Source organism: Rhinoderma darwinii, chromosome 2 (genome assembly GCF_050947455.1).
Source record: "Rhinoderma darwinii isolate aRhiDar2 chromosome 2, aRhiDar2.hap1, whole genome shotgun sequence".
Lineage (NCBI taxonomy): Eukaryota > Metazoa > Chordata > Amphibia > Anura > Rhinodermatidae > Rhinoderma > Rhinoderma darwinii.
The window spans coordinates 199,538,484-199,556,310 of NC_134688.1; the positions used below are offsets into that span (position 1 = coordinate 199,538,484).

A 17,827-nucleotide genomic window follows, 5' to 3' on the forward strand; every position below is an offset into this window, starting at 1 on the left:
TCAATTCTAAAAGAAAACGCCAAAGAGTAGGATTACATTTATGTGCTTTACTAAGTATACTAAAAGCAATCTAGAGCTGTTGTGTAAGCCTCTGTTTACATTAGCATTATGCATTATGGCTCCTGTTCATAATAAAACCATGACAGCAATGGCGGATCCATTTTCAAATGGATCCCAACGATTCCTGATGGACCCCATTGTCTTATATTGGGGTCGGTCAGGTTTTACATCGGGAGATTCAGAGACTCTTTTTGGAAAAATATCCCCCAGCAGAATTATATATATATATATATATATATATATATATATATATATATATATATATATATACACTTTAATAACACATTTATGTCTGTTTAAATAGACAGCAACATTCCGGTGGCAGGTTTTTTGTTTTTTTTTGTCATGGTACAATGACAGACCAATTGTGACTGCTAGAGTATTAACATGAGAAAATCAAGTTCCTTATGTGTTGCTTGTTTCAAAAGATATAATTGGATATTTCCATTTACACATTGCTCCATTCCAACTAAACTTTGCAATGAATGAAAGAAAAAGTGTATGATAAAGTATGTGGGTGATTTTAAAGAAATAGCGATGTACCATTTGTACATACTGTATTAAAAAATCTTATAAAATGACACAAAAAAAATCTATTTATAAAGTTATATGAAGCTCTAACATTTGTAATTACGATCACCTATCAAATACAATCTTCTCAGAGATATCAAGGACAAAAATGCCTAAATTTGATTATTAGAGAACAGCACATATTTGTTGACTCATACATGATATATTGTTGTTTTCTTAGTTTTATGCTTTTTGTCTATCTTTTCCACATTTCCTTTATATATCCTTTCCACATTCAGGACACAGGATGTCATCTCTTTCTGTAAGAAAGCCACGACCCACCAAGGAAATTGCACACTTCTTACAATTAAAACAATCACTGTGCCATTGACGTTCCTCAAAAGATATGTATTTTGTTCCTCCAAGCCCTGGAGAATAAAAGAAATCACAAATTGAAAACATATTTCTAACATTACTTAACATACTCAGGGCCTACAAAGAGTATCTCTTGCTCTGGAGGACCCGACACATTCATGCATTACACCAACGACCCAATGAATTTAATGAGAACAGTGTCATTTTTACATTTTACCTGTGGTGGTGCTACAGATGAATTGAATACTTGCTGCTGGGTTCCCCTACAGACTGCAGCTGATCGCTAGGGTCTAAGCGCAAAGACACCCACTGATCAGCTTATTGTCAGAAATCCTTCAAACAAAAAGGAATTTTTCAATGTAGGCAACCCCTTGAGTGGCAACTCTTAACTGTACAACAATCACATCATATAGTTTGCTGCAATAGTGTGGGGAAAAGGTTTTAAAGAAAATGATCATAGACATGTTTCTTTTGAAACCACATGTTTAGGACAGCTGTAGGAGCACAGGAGGCCTCTAGTACCGCCAGACATTAACTGTTCAGTGCTAGAATTCTTCTATAGAGTAGCAGTAATGCAGTATGCTCCAGCTAACCACTATGCTCTTCCGTTATACAAGGCAGGCTTTGTGCAGTCTTATCCAAATGGGGTGCCAGTGAGTGACCCTAACTTAAGATTGGAGAATACGTAGGTAATTTTACCAAATATTGTAAATGATGTGGGGGGACCTAAAGTCCTCATTTTCATTGAAGAGGTGGCTATGAATGGCTGAGCAGGATTAAAAATCCTCTTATTCTGTTGGTTGGTGCAGTCCCAGCTACCAATCACAAAATCCAGATAAAAAAATATATGCACATTATACAACAAAACAATGATAAAAAATAACCATATTGTGCCCTAAAACAACCCCTTTAAGCGAAGAACTAGCTTGATATATGGTTGTCCAACACCTGACTAGTTAGTTCATTGATATGAATAAGTGATACTGATAAGCCATCAAAGTCTTTAAGTGGCAAAATTCTCTTAATATTCTACTTTTGCCCATTGCATTTATGAGTTCCCCTTGGTTAATACTGTGATTTAAAGCTTTATGTTCTTGAATGTAATAAATTGCCTACATTTTATTCATGTCAATGTAATTGTTACAGCAGATCTGCTATACTTAATAAGGAAAAATAAAGCAAAAAATACAAAAATCATATATATGTACCGCTTATAGGACTGGTGCATCCAGCACATTTCTTGGCATACAAGTTGCAGAAGCAGTTCAGGCAATAGGCAAACTCATCCCGGGAAGTAAATCTTTGCCCAGACAATGGTTTCTTGCAGCCAGTACAAATAAAGCACTCCTTATGCCAGGGATGATCCCGATAGGTGACACCACCTGTAGTGATGGCCTGGAGACAGAATACAGTGTTGACATCAGATCATAGCTAGGGTTTAACATCTATTAAATATATGACCTCCTCTAAATATAAGAACTTGAGTTGTCCTCTTCTACAAAGTTGTTAAACATTCTGTTCACCCATTACTTAGTCATATATGGGGTTTTTTTTTGGTTGTTTTTTTTTAAAGCTGGCATTATTTTCCTGGATAGCAAATTCCTAGTTCTGCAGTGATCTATCCCCTGCTTTGCTATTCAGGAATTCGGGAAACCTGGATGACAATCTTAACAGCAAGCATTACAAAACCCCCATCGACCATTCCCAGACACTGATAACCTGATATAATTGCATCAATTTGATAGAGGACTTACTGGAGTCCTTACATGCAAGGGAAATCTTTTTTATATTACATATTATAGAACATCTTTATTGGGTTGGTCTATGATGCTGTCTTTAAAAAGGACCTCTCAGCTCTCCTCTCCTGTCTATTTTAGTAAATACTTGTATTCCCCATACAATAATAATTATGGAGCATGTTTTCTTAGAACTCTGTGATGTGTCGTTTCTATGTTATTCCTCCTAGAATTGAATGAATAATTTAACAACTGGGTGATAATGTTCCTTATGTATGTCAAAGGGACGTCCACCTACAGTCTGAGATTGTGAGCACCTTTTGTGGAGTATCAACCCAAAATGGTAACGCCCATTTTTCAATTTACTTATACATTTCTAGGAGGGATAACAAAGGAACGGTACAACGAAGAGTTCTAAGAAGAGATGCACCAATATCATTATATTATTGGAAATTTGAGTATTTACTAAAACAGAGATGACAGGAGAGGTGACAGGTCCTCTTTAAATGGCACTGCAGAGCTTGCAACTGCAGACATTGGCAAGGAAAGCAAGCTGTTAAATAGTGGTTTTTATTTTACAATTTTTGCCTTCCAGAACACTAAATACTTGGCCTATTATATTAGATCCAGATCAGCTCTAAATTTTAAAACTAAGGCCATGTTCACACGTTCAGGATTTAGGCCCGGATTTTGTGCCTAAATCCTGATAGAATGTGCTCATATTCCATCGGCAATGCATGTTAATGGGGTATTTTATACCATACATCTTCATTATTGCCAATAATCCATTCTAAAAAAAGCCACGAATTTATGCTGTTAATTTTTTCAAAAATGTCATGCTTTATTTGCCACAGCTGAATCCGTGATGTGTAAACATAGACTAAGACTAGATTCACATGAACGTAGCAAACCTCGGACGTGAAAAACTGCCGTTTTTCAAGTCCCCCATAGACTAGAGTATATGGAGGGATGTGTGTAGTGCAAAAAAATAGGACATGTCCTATTTCTTCACAGACAGCATAAAGTCGCAGACAGGTTCTCTTTAAGGGACTGGTACTGAAGTGGTTAAGAATAATAAGATGAAATATAATTTGCATAAAACTATTATCATAATAGTTAATATAGATATGTATGTCATTTGTTTGTAAAGCTGATAAGAAGATCAGTAAAATAATTTGTATAATATATTTAATGTTGCCCACAACTTGCTGTTGCATTATTGATCACCTACTTTTTTACACTGGATGCAGTGCATTGCAAATTGCTTTTCATAACATGGCACACAAAAGTTTTGGTTCTCTTTGGGGATGAAGCTCTTTGTTCCAATTGGCTGCTGGCATCGGGAACAGATAAAGCAAGTCTCATGCCAGCTGCTTCCCTTATATTCCATCTTGCGTGTTCCTGTATGGCAACAAAAAGAGTTTAGAACAGTATGGGTATGTGTACACGTAGTGTTTTCAGTTGTATTTCGGGGCGTTTACGCCTCGAAAAACGCCTGAAAAAACGGAGCAGTTTTTTACGCCTCATTTTAAAAAAAATGGTGCGTAAAAAGACGCCCGTGAAAAAGAAGTGCATGTCACTTTTTGAGCCGTTTTTGGAGCCATTTTTCATTGACTATGGAAAAACAGCTCCAAAAACGGCCGTAAAAAACGCAGCGATAAACGCAAGTGGCTTAAAAAACGTCTGAAAATCAGGAGCTGTTTTCCCTTGAAAACAGCTCCGTATTTTCAGACGTTTTTGAGTTTGCGTGTGCACATACATTAGACTCTCAGAGCCAAAAATATAATTCTATTATATTAGCCCTTAAAAACAATATAAATAGTTTATTTTGCCTGTGACCACAGGGGTGGAGACGTTGCCGATAGCAACTAATCAGATTATTATTTCATTTTCAAAAGGGCCTCTGAAAAATAAGAGCTAAAATCTGAAATAAGCCAATCAGCTGAAATTCGTCCCGAGTCCGATTCTATTGAACCGGTCGTCAATATCTATCCAAATAAAAGTTTTGCGAATCGAAAGTAACTCAACTGCGGGTGAACGGATGGTATCCGATGGTAAAAAAAAACAGCCTTTATAAAAAATACACTGCACTGTCAGATTTTTTTATGCTTTTTAAACTTACACAGACTAAGGTGTAATGAGGCTGTATAAATGCTTGACGCAGAACAATACGACAATTTTTGGGGACACTATGAGATATATGCAAAACTAAGTGTCGTCATGTCCGTGACGTCTGTTTCAGGAGGCAGCATCACGCTATTAGCGCCAGTAATAATATTATTGAAGAAAATTTGTGAATAATGTGATGAAGATTGGTTATTCACAAATTAATGCAAGAATCGTACAGCTGCAGCAGCACTCACTCACAGCAATGGCTGCCTGACTAACTAACACACGGACACTGACTGACTCCTATCTTTCTCTAAAATCTCTCTATCAAATTATTTTAAATCTAACTATCTATTCTCTTCTCCTCACTATGAAATGCATTCACCGACACTAATCCAGTATCTATATGTAGTCTGTTTTTTACTATCTCTATCTCTCACTCTCTGTCCTCTCTCTCCTCTCTCTCTCTCCCCACAAAGCAGCAGCATTTCCTGGCTGGGCTATTTATAGTGGCTATGAGTCATATTAATGTCACCAGTTATTCACACCTATACCCCTCATGATTGGCTGTGCTAGAGGGAGAGCTGCCTGCATATCATTATGGGGAAGCCTGCTGAGCCACTGTATAAGGTCATGTGATTATTCTTCTCTGTCTTCTTGTCTTCTTCTGATCTGTAAAATGGCAGTCACCATTTTGAGCAATTCATGCGGGATTAATACCAAAAGTTTTGTATTCGCTAAAATCCAAAACTTTGGGGAGATTAGATTCTCTCATCACTACCCACCAAGCACACAAAATGTGCAAAATATAAAAGTTTAAAGGACACAACTAATTCTAATATTTATGGCTATCCTTTACCAAGCATACTTGACAGATGAAAATAAATCTCCAATAATGGTGTTCAAAGATGAACATACCCTTTTAGTGAATAAGCCATGTAGTCTAAACTGAGGTGTAGTTGAGAATATACTAGGTGGTTAAAGGGAATGTGTCATCTATTTGATTTCAGTTTCAGTAATTAGATGAAAGTCTGTTGAAGAAAAATGAAGGGGCAGATTTACTATTCAAAATGCGCCAGAATTTTGGCTCAAATTTAGACAAAATTCTGGTGCACATGTCATGCTCTATATTTATTAAGTGTTTTTGACACTTTTTCATCTTTTCCCGAAAAGGAAGCGTTTCTTAGATGGAAAGGGCATGTGGTCTAGATGGGTGGGGTGTGGCTTAAATTTGCTGATGTACGATAAAATTTGGGTACAAAAAACTGGCGTCAACTAAGCCAACCATGAAGCGGTATAACGTAAACTGTCTAACATGTCGAGCAAGATGTGCCAAATTTATCATACAGCATGCACGACTGTGGTAACTTTGGCACATTTTATGACTGCTTGGTCTAAGTTTACTGTTTAAATCTTAGACAGCATTGGTAAATCTGCCCCAAGGTGTTTATTCTTTATTTTTATTTTTCAGCCACTGGACCCTGAATATGCTACGGACTTTGACACATAGATTATTACATTAACCAAGGAGGGATGGAGTACAGCACTATCCTCTAAGGACTAGAGAGCCATATCTCTGTATAGTTCTGCTATCCTGCCTTATCTAGGCCTCCAGCAGTACAATAGAGCTGTCATTAACTCATCTACCCTATAATTATAATGAGATTACTCTGCTCATTCTATCCTAAAATATACAGCAAAGCTGAGAAGTAAATGACAGAAAATAGGAAGTGTCCTGTCCTATTGTGTCTGCTCTAGTGGCCTATGTGAAAACTGGAATGTTGAAAGATTTTTTTCATGTGGATAGTAAAAAAAAAAAACACTTGCCAAAAATGTGAAAGAAAATGTTCAGAACAAAAACCTGATTTAAATAATATGTTATTTTTTTTAATGATGTTTTCCCTTATGTCTACAATAGCTCACATGATTTAAATTTAAGAAGTTACACTCTTTCCATTACATGTAATAATCCCCAACATACACTAACCTGGCATGATTGTTTTCTTGCATTCGTTGCACTTGGAAGAATATTCATTAGAGTAACATTCAGTACAGATGAGATGTTCATCCTTTGCAGCAAATGGTTTGTCCACCAATGACCGCTGGCACTGGAAACAGTGAAAGCAGGCTTCATGCCAGTGGCGATCCTTGTACGAAAGATCCTGAAAGAGCAATTGAGACCATTAGCAGGTCATACTTTAACAATATAGTTTTGTAATTAAACTGGTTGTCGACTTTACAAAAGACCTTTTCTGATAACCTATAAGGTAATTTTTAAATAATAGAGGGGAGTCCCAAGTGTAGGACTTTCATCCATTAGCCGTAGTGGAAAGCAGTTACAAAGAGTGTCTATCACATGCGCACATCCGCGTATTACATTAATTTGATAGACACTGTGTAATGCTTTATTTCCCCTGTAGTGGCACCGCAGGAGAATTTAATACTTGCTTGAAGGTTTCCTCAATGATTAAAGCTGATTGATGGGAGTCAAAGCAACAGGACACCTGGTGATCAGCTTATTTTTATGGGACCGTTCTGACAAAAAGGGAATGCCCAGAGTGGAAAACCCCTTTAAGTATAATTATTATACAGCTTTACAATTAAAAGCAGAAGATAATCAAAATTGAAAAACATAATTATGATATGATTACAATGGAAACAAGTCTGGATCTAGTATGGGTATAATTCAGCTTTAGACGTTTATTAACCTAAGTCGATAGTTATCCAAAAATCTGTTGCGACCACTTATCTTGTAACGTTCAACGTAACTTTTAAAGTGCAAAAAAAATAACCTCAAGGTCCCTTGCTTATAGTTCATGATACAATGTATGATAAGGCTTATATAATGAATTCTTCTTACTAGCGGCAGCCCCTCTAAAGCAAAACAACTGTAGAACAAATATAATATTAGCAAAACTGCCCTATTATATAGAGGCCTGACTCAATAACAGATTCTCTGTAACCCCTAAAGCACAGAGACCTTGGTGTCATGCTAGATCTCCATACTACTACACAGAGCAGTGTTTTGCATAATACTGATATAAAGCATTTCCAGCTTCCGGCACTTCGGGACCACAAAGATGTGAATAAAATATGCCCATTAGTCCTGACTCCCCAGTGCTGGAGTATGGATTTCTAGGGTGTTCACTTCTTATTTTAACATTGTAGTTTTGAAGGGACAGGAGAGGCCCCGAAGGGAAATTTCTGTCTCCCTGCTGGAGTTTTCCCCTAGAATTACAGACATTTTCACCTGCGCTCAGTTACTACATTATATCCTTTATGTACTTTAAAAAGTTGACAAAACTACTTTAAAATAATTTTAGTATTTATTTATCTCATCATAAAATAAATTATCAAGTTCCCAAATCTATATTTTTTAGATTTTACCAAGGATTGCCAGATTACATGACAAAAATAAATCTGTCAAATTACATTGTGCAGATTCTGCAGAACACTTGGCAAGGCTAGCATGAGCAATAATCCTCTTCATAAATAATACAGTGACTTTACAAAGGATATTTCTCAATTTAGAGTAATCTCTTTAACAGCACAGTAAAAAATATTCTTAATTCTAGTTTATATTAGGTATAAATAATATGTGATATGTAAAATACATAATTGCCTAAGAAGGTTGCATTACCAGTGCAATATCTCAAAGGATAATTGTACTCAAATGACCAGAAGCCCAACAAATTGCATTATATAATATTTAAGGAAGAGTACAGACCGAGCTGATAGCCGTCAGGCAACTGCAATGGAGTCAAGCATCATAGAGAACCCTAAAACCTTATTAACTTGTGCATCCAAAGTCCTGAGGTGAAGTGTGGGGTATTTTTACATGGAGGGGGGAGTTTGCACCAGTGCAATTGCCAAAATATTTCCAAATTTTGACTATATGCTGACCAACTATGATAAAAACTGGATTAGCTACTGAGGGTAGAAGGGATTTGATTCTATTCACCTTCATAAAAGTGTACTGAATTATTTGGTTGACTGTTGCTTTTAGCTAGAATATATTTCTGTACTTTGAGCATGTTGTGCACATATAGAAGAGCACTGTATATTTTTAACGTTTGTCATTTACACAACGCGGTAGAAAATATGTCATTCAAGCCAAACTCAATATTTATGAACCCCCTTGCCACTTTTTCCTCCAGGTTCATCATTCGAAATTGTATCTAAACGGCTGGGTGGGGCCCAATGTTCCCTTTAAGCCTTGTCAGCTCCTGAGCGGGGCAGTTAGGGAGAAGGGCAAGTCTCCATCAATGGTGGGCGATCTGATGACCAAAAGTAATACCCCCAGTTAACGCTAATATAGCGCAATAAATAAGAGAATAAGAAAACTTATTTTAAATTAGTTTTAATTACTTTTTAAATACTATAATATTACAAGTCCACCAGTAAAATAGACCGTTATAAACACCAATTATAGGCATCAATGAAAGAATCCCTCATTACACTACTGCCCCTATAGATAGCGCCACACAGCCCCCTTGTATATACTGCCACACAGCCCCCTTGTATATACTGCCACACAGCCCCCTTGTATATACTGCCACACAGCCCCCTTGTATATACTGCCACACAGCAATCCCCCCTCCCAATTGTATATACTGCCACAAAGCAATCCCCCCTCCTCTTGTATATACTTGCGCACAACAATCCCCCATCCCCTTGTATATACTGCTGCACAGCAATCCCCCCTCCCCTTGTATATACTGCCACACAGCAATCCCCCCTCCCAATTGTATATACTGCCACAAAGCAATCCCCCCTCCTCTTGTATATACTTGCGCACAGCAATCCCCCATCCCCTTGTATATACTGCTGCACAGCAATCCCCCCTCCCCTTGTATACACTGCCACACAGCAATTCCCCCTCCCCTTGTATATACTGCTAAACAGCAATCACCCTCCCCTTGTATATACTGCCACACAGCAATCACCCTCCCCTTGTATATACTGTCACACAGCAATCCCCCCTCCCCTTGTATATACTGCCACATAGCAATCCCCCTTCCCCTTGTATATACTGCCACACCGCAATCCCCTCTCCCCCTGTACATACTGCCACACAGCAATCCCCCTCCCCTTGTACATACTGTCACACAGCAATCCCCCCTCCCCTTGTGTATACTGCCACACAGCCCCCTCCCCCTTGTATATACTGCCACACAGCAATCCCCCTCCCCTTGTATATACTGCCACACAGCATTCCCCCTCCCCTTATATAAACTGCCACACAGCCCCCGTCCCCTTGTATATACTGCCACACAGTAATCCCCCTCCCCTTGTATATGGTGGTACCCAGCCCCCCTCTCCCCTTGTATATACTGCTACACAACCCCCCTTCCCCTTGTATATACTGCCACACAGAAATCCCCCTCCCCTTGTATATACTGCCACACAGCTATCCCCCTCTCCTTGTATATACTGCCATACGTATATGAACCTTTCATCTCGGGGAAGAACAGATTTTTTTTTTGGTCTCCTCATTTTTTTTACCTTTTTGATACAATATTTTTAACAGAGATCCAATAAAAGCTTATCCCACAAAGGTTTTTCTCACAAAGACATTTCCTGCATCGTATCTTGTGGTGAAATCACCTCTAAACTTTTTATTCTTCGCAATCAATGTTTCCTTTCGTTTTTCTTGTAGGCATTTTTCCTTCGTTTTGGCCAGGTTATTTTTCAAAGGTCTCAAAAAGTTCACTAGTTATTTCATCACAAGATTTAATGCAGGAAATGGCTTTGTGAGAAAAACCTTAGAAAAACACTGTGATATGCTTTTATTGGATCCCCTGTTAAAAAACATTATATCCAAAACAACAACCATAATATTCAGAAGAGCAGGGACCATGAAAAGTATCATCTAAAAACAAAAAAAGTCTGTTTACAGTTTATCTAGACACCTTGTTGAAAAACATAATAGAAGATTTGAGAACATCAAAATCACACCACTATAAGAAATACCCATAAAAATCTGAATAGACCAACGAAAGCATAACATGAAAACCAAATTGCCGGTCATAGCAACATTATACTAAAACATTTTTTAGACTTTTGGTTTTAAACCATTCTTTATGAATTTTCCATAAATTACCTTGATAATACAGTTCAATAGTCCGGGACTGTGGTGTTTTGTTCTTTTCTTCTATTGTCTAAGAAGCCGTGTGCAGATGGCGCTCTGTTTGACATGCTATCTATCTACAAAAAGCTTGGTTTCTTATTATCATATTGGCACCAGCGTGAAGTTGACAGACACCAAAACATATCCCTATCAATAAACCACCTAAATAGATAAGCGCTCCATTTCTCACCATCTTTTATCACATAGGATTCAGTAATACTGCATATGTTCCCCCCACATAGTTTAATATCTCCCCTTATTTTTGCCTTATCGGCCCCTGTAGTGAGACACGGGCGAGTCACCATGGAAACAATGCAACAAAACTAGAAACTCCCGACAGGTATCCATAAAAGCAAAATACAAAGAACCATTGTAAAACACAGAGGACGGATATTACAACACAATATGTACAGCTATTTTGATCCACCCCGCACATCGTAGAAATGCCACTACTTTCAAATAACAAATACTATATAATTTTACATTGCGAGGTTCTAAAGATATTGGGAATGCATTTATTTATTCAATTTGTTTAATAGTTTTTTGTGATATGATTATTTTGGACTGCAAATAATATTTATGAACATTGACCCTTTTACCTTTCATTGTGTTTTCAAGAATTCCCACCCTTTAGTGTGTATATAAGTGAAATTTATGATCACATCAGACATGCCTGACAGAGAACTCAGCCCAAGATCGAAACATTGTTTTTTATAATAAATCTTCTGCTTTTATGACATTACACGATTGTCTTGACAATTAATTTAATAGATATTAACCTCGTATGGAGCCATCAGCGCCTAGTTTTGGAAGTCAAAGCTTTACTTGAAACTATGCGTGTCTATGATTTCTGATCCCCCAACTCCGAGAGAGGAATGGGAGAAACTTTCTATCGCATTTGCATTATCCAAAGTCTACAGTAGAGTTGTGCCTATTTATAACACAACTCTATCAGGTTAGTGCACATCAACATCTGTCCATCATGCAATTCCACATGACAATACCACACTAGGGTGCGCCATTTTTTTCTGTATTTCTTTGTCTGGAGTCATGGATTGGGATGTAAGCAGGGCTAACATCAGCATGGCGTTTGTATGTTCTTGCCAGTGAGGTTCCTAAACTTTCAAAACATACTTTATTGCCTTTTTTTTATTTTTTATCTAACAGACCATGACATATTTATCTGAATGTAAGCCATACGGTGCACAAGGACATCAGTAAGTGTGTAGTTTGTACATGTTGACAGTGTCAAATATGAAATGGATAACAAAGGTAGCTACTTTTGCTTTATTTACGTGAATGATTGTTCCGAGTTAATGTCAAATAATACGTCTATCTTCCTTTTAAAAGACGTGTATGTATTCACAAGTGTTGGAAACAAACTGGCTCAGGACAGGACGATGATCAGTTTCAAAGTCTCACCGAACAGATTCATTTATTTAAGCTGAAGAAATATTGCCCTGCCTAATCCATTAAATTTTGAGAATAAATATGCCTAGCCAAGAACATTTCAAGAAGAATATGTTCATACACACATCATACAGCTACAGTTTTTATTGAAACCACTGTCCAGAATAATATTTATCCTCCAACTCAAACAAATAAAGAGGAAATTAAAACTACTCCTTCTGAAAGTTGTTTTGTCCTGAACTTTTTACATCCATTTTTACCACTCATAATCTAATCCAAGTCATTGTTCATGACTCAAATAAGTCGAGTCGCTTCTCCCCTTATGTAAATCTACCCTCCCAAAGCAGACACTGAAACAGAGTTGGATTTTAATGGCCACAGCAGCCGTTTATTATTTAAATAACAATAACTTTAAATACCATAATTTTTGAATCCCCAAAAAAGGGGATACATCATAACAACAAATAACCCACTGCGACCCTATCAGGGTCATAACATTATAAACCAACCAGAATGACAGGGGCAAGTCCTTGAAGCCACCGATACTTAATTTTGGCCATCTGCCCACAAATACCTTACCCCCAGCCGTAACCCGGCCCAGGAGCACCAAATTACCTTTTTGCAGATGACCACCATATATATATAAATATATATAACCCAGCTTTCAAAAGGGGTAACACCCTAAGAAGCCGACAAATTGGGGGTGCATCCCGTGATGCATTCCCCCCCACCACTTTTTACGACCTACTTCAAGGACTCCCCCCCGCAGCTGCAATGACAAAATTTAACCTCCCCCAAAGACAAATGTCAATAAGGAAATAAACTTTGACGAGAAGAACCACCATCCGCAGCAACCTTTTGCCGCGGTCAACCGATCCACATCAGGGCGGGCGGGCGGGAACATGTTCCTGCTTCTGTGTCCTGGCGAAGAGAGGGAGAGCACAAACAGGAAACAGGTACATCCCCTTCAATCCCCACCCCTTCTCACTCAAGCCCTCCTGCTGTCCCCCCCCCCCTTTCCTCTCATAGGCCAGCCAACTCTGTGTCCCTCCCATCTATTTTAGTCATGGAGGCCTTCCCTTATTCCTTTTTTCTTCTTTCAGTACGGCCTCTTCTTGACTCAAATAAGTCGAGCCGCTTCTCCCCTTATGTAAATCTACCCTCCCAAAGCAGACACTGAAACAGAGTTGGATTTTAATGGCCACAGCAGCCGTTTATTATTTAAATAACAATAACTTTAAATACCATAATTTTTGAATCCCCAAAAAAGGGGATACATCATAACAACAAATAACCCACTGCGACCCTATCAGGGTCATAACATTATAAACCAACCAGAATGACAGGGGCAAGTCCTTGAAGCCACCGATACTTAATTTTGGCCATCTGCCCACAAATACCTTACCCCCAGCCGTAACCCGGCCCAGGAGCACCAAATTACCTTTTTGCAGATGACCACCATATATATATAAATATATATAACCCAGCTTTCAAAAGGGGTAACACCCTAAGAAGCCGACAAATTGGGGGTGCATCCCGTGATGCATTCCCCCCCACCACTTTTTACGACCTACTTCAAGGACTCCCCCCCGCCAAAGCGAAACAGGCCTTGACCACCTCACGCCTGCGAGCTCCTCCACACTCCCACCGCTCGCTCAATTCCATCGGTCAAAGCCAGACTCCACATATCCATCCCCACCTCATTGAGGTGCACACCGTCCTCTCTCCAGTAGCTGCCTGTCCCAGCCTCCAGATCCCAGTGGCGCACCGCAACCCCACCATTACGCGTCACGAAGCTCGATATGGCCCTATTAGCCTTAATGCGAGCCTTGTTAATTTTTCCCACAGAACGGGCCATCCGCCAGTTCTTCCTAGGGACCATCTCAGACCACACCGTCACCAATTTAGGATAAGTTGCCCATAAGCAGAGCAAATCATGCTTGACGTCCCGTACCAACTCCCGGAAAGGGCGTATACCCAAATCGTTGCCTCCCACATGCAACACCAGTACCTCCGGCGCCCTGTCAAGCAGTACAAAATTGTGAAACTCGGGCAATACCCTGTTCCATGTCATTCCCCGTATACCCATCCACCTCACAACCGCCGCGTCCCGCGGAATCCTGAGCTGTCGACCGTCCGGCCGTACATCCGCGCGAAGGGCACCCCAGTACACAAAAGAATGTCCCATAATCCACACCATGCATGAGTCACGGCCTGCAAAACAAATGAAGAACATACACGCACCACCTCTTGCTGCCGCGTACCATTAATACTCAGGCGGAAACGCACGCACCCGGAACATGCTATACATCAATATATCACAACATGTTCAAGCGCACATAAGAACGGAAACGCGCCGACTCCCAACGCCCTATCCGCTGCACGCCTGCATCATCTAAACCCCATGTCACCGCCTCCGTCGCTGCCCCTATACGGAAAGAATGAGACGAGTATTGCTCTGCCTGCACCCCGCTAGCCACCAGACACTTTCTGAAAACCGAAATAAACTGATACCGCGACAGAAACGAGCCATCCTCGTGCCGCAGCAACGGCCCGTCTGAGAGATCTAAACCCGCCAAGTACTCCTTGACACACAACACTGGACAAACCGGATTCTTTGGGACCGCCAGCAAAACCACTCGACGTCCTGCCCCTCCTTGGTCCGTTTTGGACCTTCGCAACACTATCTCCACCCTGTCTTCATACAAATCGACATTATCCTGCAACAAGCCCCCCGCTCTCACCGAACTGGGGGAAACCAATTCCCCTACCCGAAAAGCTCCAAAAAAGGCTAACGCAAAAGCCAACCGGAAAAGCTTGCTCTCATACTCTGAACGACACACCTGCCGCACCACCACCTCCAGGGAACACAACAATTGAAATGACACGGGACGCCTCTTATCCCTCACCACTACACCCCGTCTCAGCCCCTTCAATGCCTGGCCCACCAAGAACCGCTTCGTGATATCTGCCAACCCCCGTAACTTACAACCGAAAGCAATGGCCGCCACGAAGCGATTAACCTTAGCGACCGTGCAACCCCGGGCGAACGCATCCCCCAACCAAAACAGCAAGGCCACCATCCTATCATCATCCGAGCACACATCCCCCAAAGATCTCACCCACTCCTCCCATTGCCTCCATCCAGCCGCATACGACGACCACGTCGCACTGGCCAGTGAACGTTTAATCAATGCACCTGCCGCCTGGATACCAGCTCCCACAGATGACTGGGACAGTCCACCCCTGTTAACTCCGCGTCCGGGACCAGCTGCCGGAAACGATCCCACTGCGAGCGAGAAAGCGCGTCAGCAATACAATTCTCTACCCCGGGAACATGCACCGCCACCACCCATGCATTTAAACTCAAACAGGAAAGCACCAACTGACGCAACAAGCGAACCACTGGAGGGGACGACGCCGAAGTATTATTTATAGCCATCACCACCCCCAAATTGTCGCAATGAAAACGCACTTTTTTGTCCCGGAACCTGTCTCCCCAAATGGTGACTGCCACCACGATGGGAAACAGTTCGAGTAGGGCCAAGTTACGCGTCAGTCCCGCCTCCACCCATGCAACCGGCCATTTTCCCGCGCACCATTGACCTTTAAAGAACGCCCCGAACCCCACCGCCCCAGACGCGTCAGTGAACAATTCCAAATCGAAGCTATCTAACGCCCGGGACATCCAAAGAGAGCGCCCATTATACTGTGCCAGAAAATGGAGCCAGACCTGTAAATCTTCCCTGTGCTCTGCAGCCAGACGAATGAAATGATGGGGTTCCCGAACCCCCGCCGTCGCCGCTGCCAACCGCCGACAAAAAACCCTGCCCATCGGCATGATGCGGCAAGCAAAATTCAACTTCCCCAATAAGGACTGCAATTCACGTAGCGTAATTTTCCTAATCCGACACGCTCGCTCCACTACCAACCGCAAATCCCCCAACTTATCCTCCGGCAATCTGCACTCCATTGCTACGGAGTCGATAGTAATTCCCAAAAAACAAATGGTCGTCACCGGACCCTCAGTTTTTTCCACAGCCAAGGGTACACCGAACTCCCTTGACACCCAATTGACCGTCTCCAACAAATTTGCGCAAACCCCCGAACACGACGGGCCAACGCACAAGAAATCGTCGAGATAGTGAATAACTGATTCCACCCCCGCGACCTCCCTGACTACCCATTCCAAAAAAGAACTAAACACCTCAAAGTACGCGCACGACAACGAACAACCCATGGGAAGGCATAGATCAATGTAATAATCCCCTTCCCAATAACATCCCAACAACCTCTGGCTGTCCGGATGAACCGGCAACAAACGAAACGCCGCTTGAATATCAGTTTTTGCCATCAGAGCCCCTCTTCCGTAACCACGTACCAACGCTACCGCCGCATCAAACGACGTGTAGACCACAGAACAGAGATCCTGGTCAATGCCATCGTTAACCGACGCCCCCTTCGGGAAGGACAAATGCTGAATAAGCCGGAATTTGTTACCTTCTCGTTTTGGAACCACCCCTAACGGTGACACCACCAAACCTGGAACTGGGATCGTGCTAAAGGGGCCCGCCATTCTGCCCAGATCAATCTCCTTCCGGATTTTTTCCGAGACTACCCCCGCATGCTGATATGCCGACTTAAGGTTGCGCTGCGTGAAAGGGACCTCATGCAAAGGGGGCGGAATAACGAAACCGTAACCAAAACCTAAACTAATCAACCGCGCCCCCTCCTTATTGGGGTACCTACTTAGAAAGGGGGCCATCTTTATGAGTTTCACCGGAGTCTCCCCCATAACCAGACGCACCGCTGGCTCCCCCTTGTCGTTTACCCTTCTTAAAACATTTAGACGCTCCATGTGACTGCCCGCTGCAATGTGAACACGCATGCTTGAATTTACACGTCGCTCCAAATTTGCACTGCCCCTCATTGAACTGCCAACACGTCCCAAATTTTGAACCTGAGGCCTGACTACCCCCGCCGGAAGTTCCTGCTGCATTCCCGCTCCCGGGAAAGGACTGCCCCTGCTTATAAAGTGCCGTCACTTTCAACCATAAGGCTATGTCCTTATGGTCCCACCGTATATTCGGCCGCACCGCTTTCCTCTGCCGAAACTGCTCATCGTAACGAAGCCAGGCCTGGCCCCCATAAACCCGATGCGCCTCCCCCACCGCATCCAAATAACAAAACAAGCCGGAACAATTATCTGGCGCCTTTTCCCCAATAACGCTCGCCAAAATTGCAAAAGCCTGCATCCAATTGACGAACGTTTTTGGAATCAACCTGTACCGTCTCTTTTCTTCCTCATCCTTTTTTGTTTCATCCCGCTTCACCTTATCTAAATTAAACTTCTCCAGCGGAAGCAAGGAAAAAATCTCCACATACTCGTCTTTCCAAATCCTTTCCTTTACCTCCTGCTTTAAATGCGCCCCTAACGGGCCCTCATAACAAACATAAACCTCCCCGCGCGCACGATCATCAAGACGCACCCTATCAA

At 41.4% G+C, this 17,827-nt stretch overlaps 1 protein-coding gene across 1 annotated transcript in view; it reads right to left on the reverse strand.

Annotated features, from left to right (window-relative positions):
• Nucleotides 1-372: 372 nt before the first annotated feature.
• FHL2 (four and a half LIM domains 2) overlaps nucleotides 373-17,827 on the reverse strand; it is an 83,442-nt gene continuing 65,987 nt past the window's right edge. The window contains exons 3-6 of the mRNA XM_075850349.1: nucleotides 6,778-6,952; nucleotides 3,913-4,082; nucleotides 2,154-2,340; nucleotides 373-998 (exon numbers count right to left, since the gene is read on the reverse strand). Coding sequence (XP_075706464.1) covers nucleotides 847-998; nucleotides 2,154-2,340; nucleotides 3,913-4,082; nucleotides 6,778-6,952 — 684 coding nt within the window. The 3' untranslated portion in view covers nucleotides 373-846. The remainder of the gene's footprint in view (nucleotides 999-2,153; nucleotides 2,341-3,912; nucleotides 4,083-6,777; nucleotides 6,953-17,827) is intronic.